A 14,375-nucleotide genomic window follows, 5' to 3' on the forward strand; every position below is an offset into this window, starting at 1 on the left:
TAAGTTAAAAAAAATTACCCTATTCACCTGGGGTGTCTCGCCTTAACAAGGATAATCTGGTGCTTTTGAGTTGATGAGTAGTGCAGATATCACTGTAAAATCAATCGACAGTAAGGAGAATACTTACTTCCGGGTGTAAAATCCTCCGTTATCCAATGGGAATGGTAGCTCACATTGCCTTTAACTGCCGTGTCACAGCTGCACGCAGGGGCGGACTGGGGGGAAAAAGTGGCCCGGGGATTAATTGACAGACAGGCCCACTTAATGCGCGGCATGTATCGGCCGGCCGGCGACGAAAGTATGTTACTTAACAAAAAAACCTATGCATTTTATGCTATTTTGGACAATTATTCATTTAGTAATCACATTACCTGAGCCGTTGAGTTGCCTAGAGCAAAATAGTTACAGCATAATATTTAGTGATTTTAATTTTAACAGATCATTGATGCAATAACATTTGGACCCAATTTGCCTGACATGACGCATGGAAAAAAACATGGGCGTAGGAAGCATCCTCAATGTGGGTGAGACAATTTAACAGTGGGTGTGGGCCGGTGGTGGACCTCACCTCCTCTAGGGGGGTCCGGGGGCAAGCTCCCCCGGGAAGATTTTTTTTAAATGTTGAAGTTAAATGCATCAATCTGGTGCACTTTGAGAGCAAAATTAGGGACTAAATCTATGGCAGGCAGTCAGTAGGGGCCTGGACTGTTGCCGGTTCAAGTCCCCGACCAGACCCACATTTGGAGTGTGGACTTCTACTTGGAGAGGTCCCAGTTCACCTCCTGCGAACGTTATGTTCATGAGTTATTGATCTGCGAAATTCGAATCTGTCAATAACTCAGCTCAGAGGGACGTGCATGTCCACTCGCTCTGAGTGTTCTCTTGAGGTGTCTTCACTTATGTGAAACCCTTTATATATACAGTCTATGTGTGAAACCTGTGCCTATTGCCAAGCACGGATGTTATATCTTTATATTAAACTTTTAAACTTCATGTCAATAACCTGCTTAAAAAACTGAGGGTTAGGCTAGGTTTCTTTTTCAGGAATAAGTCCTGTTTCTCGCTTGAGGCCAGGAAAAGGCTAGTCACTGTGACCTTTTTACCTGTGCTGGACTATGGTGATCTGATGTATATGAATGCACCTGCCAACTACCTGAGCAAACTAGATGCTGCGTATCATAGTGCTCTGAGATTTGTCACAAATTGTAAAGCACTTACTCATCAATGTACACTGTATACCAAGGCAGGTTTACCATCACTCACTGTACGGAGGCTCAGTCACTGGTACACTTTTATCTATAAAGCTATGTTGGGCAAACTCCCGTATTATATCTGTTCATTGATAAAGCAGAAAGTTGCAAGCAGCTATTGTCTGCGATCGCAGGATATAGTCTTGTTAGATGTGCCAAGAGTAAGGACTGTCTTAGGTAAGACAGCTTTTATGTACGCAGCTCCACTTGCTTGGAACAGTGTACAGGCAAAATTGAAATTGAGCATTTTTATTTCTCTGAATGTATTTAAGGCACGTCTAAATTAAATGCTTTCTGACACTCTGGGTATTTGTAAATGTTGAATATGTAAATATGATATCCTCTGTTGTTTGTTTGTTTGTTTGTTGTTTTTATGTTTCATGTGGAACTAAATGATGCAGGTCTCCCTTGTAAATTAGATTGATGATCTCAAGGGACCAATCTGTCTAAATAAAGGTTTGAAATGAAATGAAATGAATATTTAAGGCCAAGCTCAAATAAAAATTGATGAACCGCTCCATTGTTGTGGTTTCTGTGTTGCCGTAGCAGCCGAACTGACCAGGAAGTACATTGAGCTCAATTAAAAGTAAAAAAAAAGTAAATAAAAACCCCTTTGCGAGATCTCGCAATACTTTTGCGATATCTCGCCTCCCACGCTGCACTGAAAAAAAGAACACATTGGATTTACTCAATTCAATTGTGGACATTTGTTGCACACAAATAATTTGCTTTGGCAGCAACCTATAGAATTGTTTTAAATCAACACAAACGATTTATGTCCAATCAACGCAATTACTTTGTGTTGATTCAAAGTTATTGAAATGTGTTTCAATAAAGTAAATTAAACACTTTCATCATTTTACTCCAACCCATTTTGATCACTTTATTCAAACACAATTCAATCCCTTTTATTCCAACACTATTTGATCACATAACTCTAGCAATATTTGTTATTTTAATATTCCCATGTCTATTACATGTTTTCAGAATTGTAATTTTTTTTGTTATACATTATATTTATAAATATAATTTAATGTAAATATGAAACAGATTTTAAAAGCAAACATAACCCACTTTTTTTGCATTGAAAACGATTAGAAAGTTTTGTTTCAAGACCTTTATTCAAGAACCTGGAGATTAAATAATCACTCAAGTCTTTCCAAAACTAATCTCCAATTTGAGAAGTACAAATATTAAAAAGGACCTTACATATCGTTTAGCAATTTCGTTACAACAACAACAACGTAAACAAAATATATATATATAAATAAAGCATCCCCTGCTTTTTATAAGGCATCAATAACTGCGATGGTGGGAGAACCAGCCACACCACTCAGTCCAGGAATGTATACTCTGCATCTCAACTACAACAACAGTGTAGGAACAGCGAGCCGTGAACATGGACAGTGAACATGGACAGTGAGCTCTCTTCACTCGTGCATTTTCCTCTTCAAGTTTTGGGCCTTTCTTGAAAGGTCAGATGCATCCACCTCCATTATAAGCTTCTGAATAACTTCTAAGGTGTTGCGGAGCTTCAACGGGTAATTCATGTTTAGGGCATACATGAGTCCAAACAGCATTACAGCTGCAAGAGCCACATTCTCCAGATCCTGAAGCACCACCACACCCTCGAGGATAACTCCGACATCAGAATAGTCACTGCTGGGAGTCTCTCTGGCAACATAGATCCCCACTGTTGTTTCTTCTACCTCACGTAGTGTGTTGGCCTCAGTCATGTCCTGGTGGAAGACAAATTATTTCTTTAAGGATAAGATTTTTTTTACTCGGACCTCATTAAGACACAATTTGCTTATTTGACTCTACTGTGGCACTACACTAATTAGCACAATGCTTGCGAAGAAGAATACCTGGTTTGTTTTCACCTGTGGGTTTCACCAGCCTGGCTAAAACATTGTAGGTTGTACATTAAATTGAGTGAATGGTAATTATTATTGGTAATATATATATCAGAGACTTTAAAAAGAGGAGAAGGTTGGAGAGAATAAACAGGTGAAATGAAATGACACCAAATGCTGGAGACTAATGAGCAAAGCATTAGGTACTACTCCTGATTCATAATTCACCCTATGTGATGTAATATAAGCCCTACAGGTGGAAGATACTGCAGCCTGAGGAGGATAGAGCTGTCCTTAAGACTATTGCATTAATATTTGAATGTGTCTCTGGAATCAGAAGAACACAAATCATGATAGACCATGTTAATTCTAACAAAACCAATTATAATATCAATTTCAGGAAGACAGCTATGTAACATGTCTGGTAATATGGTCTGGTATATCTGGTCAAATTAGGTTCTTTTAACTGAGGCTATTTTTCTTCTTAAAAACATGTTCAAACTAACTTCTTTTTTGTATGTGGCCTACTACTTTATCACACACTCACCATGTACTCCTTCACCAGATCCTCAGGATCCTCATTGAGGTAGATGCAGAGTCCTTTAATGAGGCACTCCCTGTCAGCATCGATGTCTTCCTTAAGGATTAAAACAAAGAATATAGGGACATTTTAATCAAATTGAACCTATGGAGTGGTCACATTTTGGGATAATTTACCATTGTAATTGAATTTAGACTGACCTAATCCCAAAAAGGAAATATTATATATATACACACACACACACACACACATATCTACACATATACACACAGTTAAAAAGTTCTTACCGTCATCATGGCAGCCATGTCTTTTAACTTCTTGCCCTGCTGCCCCGATTTTTTCGAGAACACCCTCAGCAGACTTGCGGAGTGTAGGTCAAGCTGTGACAGGAACCTTGACTGTAGAGCCATAGTTGTAATCCGCTTGAACTCTGCGTTAACCTGAAAAAAAAATGAAACCATTTTTTAACAACACGGCCCACTGACATACACACATTTGTTTCATTAAACTTACAGCTGCCAATCACATAACTGTATGCACTATGCATGTTTGCTCATCATTTGATTTCGGCTATGGAATATTGGGTGTGAATGCTGAAAGCATTTTGCTCTACCGAGATGTAGCCTAATCCAGCTCGACGCGATCTGATATATTTTAGACAAACTTATTTTTTTAGGCGGCTTTGATGTAGTGCTAACTTATACAATCATATTCGCCACAGTAGATATGAGATTTGGACCTGAAAATCGCCAATAATATGTTTGTGAATGTGTGAGGAATCTGATGACAGAGGCAGACCACAACTGTTGTGTTCGGTAAACACAACATGTGGAAACCAGTTAGTCTGAAAACCAGTAGGGACATGACACCAGCAGTATGTGCTGTGTGTTTCTGTTCTCAAGGAGGTTTAATAAGAACTTGTGCTAAACAAAACTTGCAGTCATGACGTTATCACGGTATTTTTTCTTTTAACTCTAGGCCCAAATTCCTCGCTAAATAAATGTTCCTCCTCCTCAATCCTATTTTTTTCGGCCCCCGGGATGACGGACATCCTTAAACTCAAGCCCTACTCATCTGGTTCAATCATGTTCCCACTTTTTCAAATATTCCTACTACTTCACCTTCTTCTTACATATTTAAGCCAGCAATGCAGTGAAGCATCAGCTTTTCAACATCCAGCATTCATTTGCACCTACTTCTGAACAACATCGTAATGGGGCCAAGCTTTACTCTAACAGTTGCATATACCATCTACAGCACAAAAAGTTACACCATTATCTTTGTACTCACCTCCATTACACCAAAGAGAGCTGGCCATCTCTCTTGTACATCACTGGTCATGGGAACATCACTAATGACTTCTTGTCTTCTCAATGCAAATGTTTTCTCCATTTTAGCCTCAACTGTCTCTCTGTTATTACGCTTCTTGTAATCTGAAAGGAGTTCAACCCTCATCTTCTCCAAGGACTGGGTGCATTCTCCAAGTGGAAAGTCAGGGCAGTAGGCCACTTCACCCCTCTTTGGTTTCTTAACTTTAAAAGCAGGAGAACGTTTCCCTTCTGGTTTATGTTTCAAAGTATTTACACATACTTCAGGACATCCCACTTTCCGGAGATGTGTGCGGTAGTTGGACAACTTGTATTTGAGACTAGTCTTCCATCCCCCATAGCCAGAGGCTGAGCCTTTTTCTTGTAAACATGGATGCTTCATGACGAGCGCCTCTGCAACTTGGTCAAACTCCCTGTCCGTGGCGTATACTTTGTGCTTAACTACCTCCTGAATCAACCCCTCTAGTATATCAGACTTGAGCTTTGAATCAGGGATCAACAGTGTCCCTTCTTCTCTGAGAACTCTGTGGGCCTTTTCAAGCTTAATCTCTGCATCATAAGAAAAACGGGGAACATGGAACACACCTGGCCATGAAGACCGTGAAGAAGTGGACTCTGGAGATGTGAGAATCCCGGTGCTGTCGCCTAGAGAAGATGTGGTGTCATCAGGATGACTGGTTGGTGGAAAGGAGCAACTGTCCACACATTGATCTGCATCAGCATTGAGAGGTCTGCATGATGTGTATATGACCTTGACTGTAGCTTTGTCTTGTATTTCTCCCATGGAAGTTAAGTTCATAAATTCATCGCCAAAAAGCGTGTCCATGAACTGCAGCCGAAAGGGTTCCTTTACATTACACTGAGTCTTTATCTCATTCTCCAGTTCATTCACAGTTGAAGGCAGGCCAGCAGAAATCACCACCCTCTGACAGCTGTCAGCCCCTAGGATTACTCTGAGAACAGCTGATGTCATCATGGTCTTTCTTCACCGTCTGTTAGGAAAGAGAGTATATAAACAATAAAAGGTTTATAATTAGTTTTATTTCAAGTACATGGGGCTTGGTAGAAGAGTGAACTCTTGTCATTTTTTAAAAGGGTTCATTGTGAAGAACAATAACAATGTTATTGGACCAATGTATAGGGTCGGGTACTGTTCACATTTGAACCCATAGATATAAACAATAGATGGCTCACCCATGCTGCTGGCCAATGGAGACCGACGTTGCAACATGGCCGCCATCTTGCTGCAGTCAGCTCGCTCATTCATAACATTATGGTTTACTATTTAAATAACCATAGTTTGCTCAATTTTCAAACAGGTTGGTTTGTTATAAACATCAAAGATGTAGTTATGATACTGCATACTTATAATTATGATTTTTTTTTTCAACATGTCTTGTTGTCTCCTGTATCATAGCCATGCTAATAACGTTTATAATAAACCAAACCGTTTGTAAATCAGTCAAGATTTCAGCGAGTTAAGAGTATTTTTGTGCAGATCACTCACCTTACAACAGTAGCTGGTGACTGCAGCAAGATGGCGGCCGGTGAGCTACGCTGGAAAATCTCCCATGAGCCATCTATTGTTTATATATATATGTGGTTGAACCGATACCAGTACCCAACGGTACCTATTCTCGGTACTTTAGTCTGTACCTGCCCAAGCAGTGTTTAATTTGTTGCTTTACCTCAGACACAGATTGATCTCTTCAAGGTCACCATCCGCACACATCCAACCAGATAGGCGGCCAAGGGATACTCATCGACCAGTTCACAGACTTCCACAAGAGCAAGTTCTCGTGACGGAGATGGAGTCACCTCAAAGGCTCTGTAGTGCTCACTATACCATCCACACAGCAGTTTCAAGACAAAAAACACTCTCTGATGCAAAATGCATATTTGATGGATTTCCCCAAATTCGGGCAAGCCACCTTCAGACCCATGGACAACTACCATACCTGTCCTGTACTTTATTCCCTTGCTCCAAACATTTTTTGCAAGGTGTATTTCAGATATGTCAGGATCTTTCTGTTTAAAAGCTTGAACTAGCTCCTCCTTCAAAACATCTAAGGGGACAGAAGATACATCTGAGACATCCAGCATTTGTTTATCAATACTTGGAGACGACAAGTGGTAGCCAATCATAAACTGATGTTTCACAGCCAGAGATAGGGGCACGTTTTTAAAGCAACTGGTGTGTTTGATTATGTTTTTAAAGAAACTGTGCTTTGCCTCAAACCTCATAGTCCAAAGTCCCACAAGAGGCCCAAAAAACCTTATTAGTTGTGGGTAATGTTCTATGTAGTGGTGTTTGGGACGCAGTCTATTGTTAGGAAAAACCGCTTGATACCTTTGTCTATGGTCTGAAATTTTGCTCTCAAGGTATGCAATAGACTCGTCGTTGTGAACTGGGGCAACCACAAGCTCAACAATCTGTTTTAGGTCCAACAAGACCTGCCATGCTGGATCATGCTCAGGAATCTTAGGCCCAATTGTAAATGGGAGCAATCTTAACAAGCACCAGTTTTCATGGGCATTACCACCTATGGTTTTCCTGTGTGAGAGATTTTGTGGCAAAATATGAGGCTTATTTGTTTTGTCTGTCCACTTGTATGGGAAATGTAGAATGGAATTGTTAATATCTTCCAAGGTTATGTACTTCTTTGAGATTAGAAATGTTAGACAATGTGCTATTTCAACAGGCACAATGCCTTCAAAGAGATCGTGGGCAATGTCAGGAGGGTAGCCACTGATGACATTAAAATGAGAAAGCGCTTTAGTCAAAGGACAAGCTCTTTTAACTCCAAAACAGCTGCTGCCACTATCTAGGGCTGTTCTGACATGAGTGTCATGTATTTCCTTTTGTTCTGAGGCTGAAAGTTCCTGCTCTAACCTCATTTGATGCAATGTCTGAAGCTGTTGCAGTACAAAAACGACAAAAATAGGTGCCTGCAAAATTCTCAACAAAACCCGCTAATCCATGAGCTCCTAAATTGTCTGCAGCAATAGTTTGAACTGTACCTTTGAGCGATGTTCCCAGTTGTGGGACAAAAATTCCATCAACTTCCAAAGACCTGAGATCACGTAGAAGTGGCTCTAAAACCTTGTCATAGCCATAGGTCTTAACAGTGTCTGTTTTGCACAAAATAGCTAAGTAAATGGAGGACAAAGAGGAATGAGACCCTGGGGGTAGGTTACTCAGCACCCAGTACACAGCACAAAGTTTGTGGGTTTTACGGGAGGTGCCAAGAGGGTTACAGACCTCGAAGTCATCAACATACAAACCAATAGATACCCTTAACTCTTGACCTGACAATAAACTGTTTTGCTTACAATGCAGACCATCCCTGAAACACTTGTACACAATTTCTTTTGCTGTCTCTGTTTCCCTTTGCGTTTCGTGACTACAAACTAACTTGTCCACAATATCTTTCCTATTCAACAGCACCTGTAGAGATTCAAGAATGGGGACATACTGGAAGGTTTTCTTCTCTTTAGCATCCAAAATACATTCAACTGGTTCAACAATATTAAAGTTTGCCTTGTAATACTGCTTACGTTGATATGTAGAACTCAAAGGACCACCCTTCTCTATGGCTTTATTTATAGGATTCCCAGTGCACAGAGAAGTGGTTATTTCCTCTATGATAGCTCTGTCAACCTGGAGTTTGTGCTTCTGAAAAATATCAACTAGAACGCCATCAGTGTGGGAACACATGTGAGAGAGAGCTAGTTAAGTTGTGAAGCTCTAGCAAAAAATCATTGATTGCTGTGCTTGGTACATGGGTTAAATGTTCCAACTTTAACAAAGCTGCTGCAAAAGTTTGTTCAATTACATTTGGAAGGACATTCGGGGCATAAACACTGCAATCTGGTTGTGCATCAGAGTATGCCTCACCTATTTCATCATCTGAAGTATTTTGCGCAGATTCCAGAGAAACAAAGGTGGTTGATGTCACAATTTCTGGTTTAAAATCTGTAATTGAATAATAAGTATGTTTTCTTCTCCAGTGGGATTTAAATGTTCCGTAGATATTTGTTTGAAAGTTGCAATCTAAAAACATGCAAGTTACAACCTCATTTTTGTTAAGGTGTGCATTAATGTGAGCCCAGTAATACCTTTCCGAGACAAGATCCTTACAAGGACATAACTGGCACCTAAATATACAGCTCTTGGATTGATGACTGGTTTTAGTCACATGAAATCTATTCAAATGAATTAAAAGTGCATTCCACTTTTTAAAAGTGCAGGGGCAGCTTACATATACACAAGGAAAACGATCATTATTCCCATAATATCTATGTTTCACTCGATAATGTTTTAATATTTGGGACCTACTTGGTAAAACTGAGGGGCAGGCCTTACAACGCCACATTCACAGCAACATTCTGGCAAACTTGCAGCACCATTCACTGCAAAAGACAAATGGAAACAAAGAAGGATTAATGTCTAATGAGAAAATTCTGACAAAAATGTAAGAAAAGCTGTCAAAATGAAATAACAAACATCAATCAATAATAAAATGGGGAAGGTCTAAGTAACAGTAGTGACACAATTGTTTATAAAAAGCATTTCGAAAGTGTGACACATCACACAATGGCCAATCACACCGAGTGGGACAGGGTTAAACCAAAATACAATTGTATTCTCACCACATCAATTTGAGCCCACAGTAAAAGCGCCGACTCCAGACACGCACAGAGTTCGCGTTTCAATCTGCTGCAACAAAGAGCAACACAAAAAACACTTATACAATGCAAAACAGTATTTCTATAGACAAAAATTGTAAATACTCTACACATACGGGAAGTAGGGGTTCTGGAGGTGCTGCAGCACCCCCTGTTGGTGAATGGTGTACATTTTTTGCTGGTTACTATTATGTTCATGTTACTGTTGAAATCTCTCCCCACTTTTGGCCTCACCCCCTAAGTAAAATGACTTCCCGCGGCTATGACTCTACAGGTCAACAGATTATGTTATTTTGAGGGATGATGCCAATCTTTTTTATAGCAGATCAACAAATAGCCAATATACATGTCTGCATCTGAAAATGTAAATGACACCATTGCTCCCTTCAATGTACATGTATATATACGGCTGGGTACCTACCGAAATAATCTGGTACCAAGTAGTATCGACTTCTCAAGTCAAAGGATACCTATCCTTATCATAATAATCACTGCTACATGGGGCACTGGGAAAGTCAGATGATGTCAGTCTGCATAATAATTAACCATGTGCTGCATAATAATTAGCCATGTGCTTCTGGTAACTAGAGCATATAGCCTGTCTGTATCACCTAGAATGACGCACAAACATATATGCCCTAAAGCTGATGCACCGGACTGCTAACCATGCTAAGCCGTTAGCCCCTAAGTAGCCGTTAGCCCCGTTAGTACCCCAATCAGGTTTTAAGGGTAGCCTACTGGTATCATAATTCTGATAAACGATACCCACACTTCTAATCCTGTTATTTACAGATAAAATACATACTCACCACAGAACTTGAGCCACTAGAGGCACTACGGTCGTCTGACGGCAATCTACAGCAGCAATCTGCAGCAGCAAAAACAGCATTGACATTAAAAAAGCATGGCCGTTTTTCCCTTGCTAAAATTTAGCATAACTTTGGAGCGTGGCTTGGTTAAAAAGTGAGCGCCCCAGCCTCTTAATTAAAAGACAGTAATGTAAACTCCTACTGCTCGTTGACCAAAGCTTTCGTTTGAAAGCTAACGTTAATCCTAATGCGACGTTAGCTAACAATGGCTAAATTAACAGATAGCATTAAGTAACTACGAACCAACACCTTGCGGCGGGCCCCACCCGCCATTTTCACAGAGGAAACGTAGCACATGGTAATTCAACAGCACGAGAGCAAATAACTTCATGACAGTTCATTAACTTATGTTAGTGACTTTCAATGCATTATATTACATATAATTACGCATTAACTAATATTCCAATGTATTCCAACCATCCATACTTACCGATCCAAGCTGGGTAATGGCGGGACAGAGCTGCCTTCCTTGCTGCTGTCTTCTTCCACAAAGAAATGCATTGCGAGATTTCGCGGGGTATATTGCGGTGGAATCGATACATTTGTTTGATTGACTCATTTTATCCCAACATGACCTAAACAAGTTCATGTACTCTCTCCACATAAAATGTAGATTCTACTCAATACTATTACATTTTGCTTCGGAACATGAGGCAATTGTATAACATTCACACAATAGGCTTGGATAAATCCAACAGATGGCCAGTCCCCCTTTTTTCAGTGTGTATCCAGTTCTTATAGAGAGGCGAAGTCCCTCCCTTTCCAGGGGACCTCCATGGGAACTTATTTCGGAAAAAGTATGTATTGAAGTCAATGGCGAGAGAAAGATTATCTTTCGATCCCGTTTGAATTGTGCCACGAATTATGATGTTTGAAAATGTAACCTCTTAAGCCCGGCCCCCCCGATATCGGGGGGAAAAACACGTCACTGCAGGAGACAGCGTCTGGGGGCTTCTTAATATTTAGAAACCTATGAATGTCTTATACTCAAATAACGGGAAAAAGCTCAGCTACCTGACGATATGAGCCATTTTTACCGAAACAAAACACAAGTCTCACAAGAAGCGTTAGCATTAGCCCTTAGTGAAAACGGGCTGATGCTACTTCTGGTGCTAACTAGCAAAAACGATATTTAAAATGTAATATGTTCTGCACAAACTACATATCATATATGTACACTACATATAATCCATCATTACATTCATGGCCGCAGAGTAGGTATAAAGTTTTGCAGTCCGGGGCTAAGTGTTAAGCGGGATTTACTAACTCCTCCTCGATTCTATTGGCTCTAAAGTTTCAAAAAAGGTGTCGACCCCCAAAATCGACCAATGGGATTCCAGAGATAGGATCCTAGGAAGTATAAATAATGCCAGCAGCAGCAGCTTTACGCAAATAGCGCAGCTGAGGAACCACAGCTGCACCTCCACCTCCACTGCACAGCAGCAAAACACCGACAACACAGCGAACAGAGAACACAGAGACAACAGCAGGCAACAGAACATAATATTACAAGGACAAGGATTTATTTACTTTTTGGATTTATTCGAGCAAATAATGGCACCCAGAAAGAGGCTGTATGGAGAGCAGGGTATTGTGAGACATCGGGTAATTTGAGACACCCCCTGTATCTAGGCAATGGAACACAATTGCTGTCATGTGACCATTATGTTTTCAAGCCCCTCCCATTCCCCCCTTGCCAGGAAGGTGAAGTTGGTGCTGGTGCTGTGTTAAGTATGTGTTTTTCAAAAAATGTGTTTTTTGCATGTAAAAGTAAATTTTCTTGCTATGAACTTAATCAACTATTGTGTCAAAGCAAATTAATTCAGGTAGAAAAACTTATATCATACATGTTGATGAACTTCCAACATATAAAACCATGTGATTGATGCTAGATGAAGATTAGCCTGAATTGCTAGAGATGTTGTTTTTTCTAAAATGGTGGCTGTGGCCATGAAGCACAAGTAAAGTTTAGTCTTAAACATATTTAGTGTAATATTACATTACATGTTTTATTTTTAATGTCATCAACATTGTAGAAAAGCCATCATGCCAAGAAACTACACAATAAAGACAACCTGGGGCCAAACACCCTTCACAGAGATGGAGAGTGCAGCCGCTGAGGTCATGCAAGGAAAGAAGTCCTTAAGAAAAGCTGGAAGGGTTAGAAATATTGACAAGACAACCCTATAAAGATTCATAAAGAAAAAAGAAAAAGGGGAAGTAAAATCAGTAGCCTGGGGCGCAGTAGCTGAGGCAAAGAGAATATTCACAGATGAGATGGAGGAGGAGCTTGCCAAACACTTGAAACAACTAGCTGACCAGTTCCATGGCCTTGCTCCAGTTAAGTGTCGTGAACTGGCATTTGAATACGCAGAGAGAAACAATATCCCTGTACCTGCCAATTGGACAGAGAAACAATGTGCAGGTAGGCTAGGGTGTGCAAGAGATCACATGATTATGTAGGTTAACTTAGAACAAATGATCTTGCCACAAAGCTAAATCTTATAATAATGAATTCTCTACTCTTTAGGAATAGAGTGGTTTGGCAGGTTCCTAGCACGTCGCCATCTCTCTGTCCGAACTCCGGAGGCAACATCCCTGGGAAGGGCTACAGCCTTCAATAAAACTACAGTGGGGGAGTTCTTCGAAAATCTGCCTGTAGTGATGGACAGGTGACAGAATTAATTTTTTAGTTACAAATGTTTTATGGAGGCTTTACCTGTAAGATTTGGTTTTGATTCCGATAAGGTTCTTCCCTTGCCTCTCTTCTTTAACAGGCACACATTCCCTCCACACATGATTTTCAATGTGGATGAAACAGGCGTCTTTACAGTTCAAAAGCCACGGCAGGTAAGCTACACATGATACACTAGAGAGCACCAGACTAATACTGAGTGGCTTGTGATAATGACCAGTGAACCTGTGAACTCGAAAAAATGAATGGACTGAAATGAAATGCAATGTACCTTTAGACAAATAGTAGCCTACTGATTGCACATGCCATTGATTCTAAACTTTCTATTTGATTCAGGTTGTGACAGAGAAAGGAAAAAAACAAGTTGGTTCTATCACATCAGCTGAGAGAGGAGAACTGGTGACTGTGGTGTGTGCAGTGAATGCTGCTGGGAATGCCCTACCTCCCATGTTTGTCTTCCCCAGAGTTAGGTTTAAGGATGACTTCATGATAGGAGCACCTCCAGGAGCCAAAGGTGCCTCCACCAGAACAGGATGGATGAATGAAGACACCTGGCCTGAGTTCCTTGATCACCTGATACAGCACACTTAGTGCAATCCTGACCGTCCCACGCTGCTAATCCTTGATAATCTTAAAGCTCACATCTCACTCAAGGCAGTAGAAAAAGCAAAGAGCAACAGTATGGTTATGCTCACCCTTCCACCCCACACATCCCACCGCATGCAGCCTCTCGACGTGACCGTGTATGGCCCGTTCAAGACCCTATGCAACCGAGCTCTTGATGGGTGGATGAGATCTAACCCTGGCAAAAGAGTCTCCATCTACCAGATTGCAGGACTTGTGAATGAGGCCTTCTTGTCAGCAGTGACACCACGGAATATCACTTCTGGATTCAAGTCCACTGGGATTTTCCCATATAACAGAGATATTTTCCCTGAGGAAGCGTTTGCACCATCCATGGTGTCAGACCGGCAAAACCCTGAGCTGCAGCCTGCATCCACTGGTCCATCCACTTCAGATGATCCAGATGGTCCACTCCTTGCAGATGAACCACCTGCTGCAGATGCTAATCCATCCACTCCGCGTGGTCCACATGGATGTGCCTCGCCAGCTGACTCAGATGTTCCCAGCCGAACTGGATATGTGT

General features: G+C 40.8%; 1 protein-coding gene across 3 annotated transcripts; it reads right to left on the reverse strand.

Annotated features, from left to right (window-relative positions):
* Nucleotides 1-2,352: 2,352 nt before the first annotated feature.
* Nucleotides 2,353-10,995, reverse strand: LOC307030249 (uncharacterized protein). 3 transcript variants are annotated; one of them, XM_079666574.1, is made up of 8 exons: nucleotides 10,964-10,995; nucleotides 10,474-10,532; nucleotides 9,629-9,695; nucleotides 9,315-9,388; nucleotides 4,938-5,967; nucleotides 3,935-4,087; nucleotides 3,654-3,743; nucleotides 2,353-2,989 (listed from the first exon to the last, which is right to left on the reverse strand). In XM_079666574.1, exons 5-8 carry the CDS (start codon nucleotides 5,949-5,951, stop codon nucleotides 2,681-2,683), a joined length of 1,566 nt encoding a protein of 521 aa, XP_079522700.1. In that variant the 5' UTR covers nucleotides 5,952-5,967; nucleotides 9,315-9,388; nucleotides 9,629-9,695; nucleotides 10,474-10,532; nucleotides 10,964-10,995; the 3' UTR covers nucleotides 2,353-2,680. The 3 variants fall into 3 exon arrangements, with proteins under 3 accessions (XP_079522700.1, XP_079522698.1, XP_079522699.1); XM_079666572.1 differs by lacking the exons at nucleotides 10,474-10,532; nucleotides 10,964-10,995 and having other exon boundaries at nucleotides 9,629-10,381; XM_079666573.1 differs by lacking the exons at nucleotides 9,315-9,388; nucleotides 9,629-9,695; nucleotides 10,474-10,532; nucleotides 10,964-10,995 and adding an exon at nucleotides 6,664-7,331.
* Between the last annotated feature and the right edge of the window lie 3,380 nt (nucleotides 10,996-14,375).

Source organism: Notothenia rossii, assembly GCF_949606895.1.
Source record: "Notothenia rossii genome assembly, chromosome: 2".
Lineage (NCBI taxonomy): Eukaryota > Metazoa > Chordata > Actinopteri > Perciformes > Nototheniidae > Notothenia > Notothenia rossii.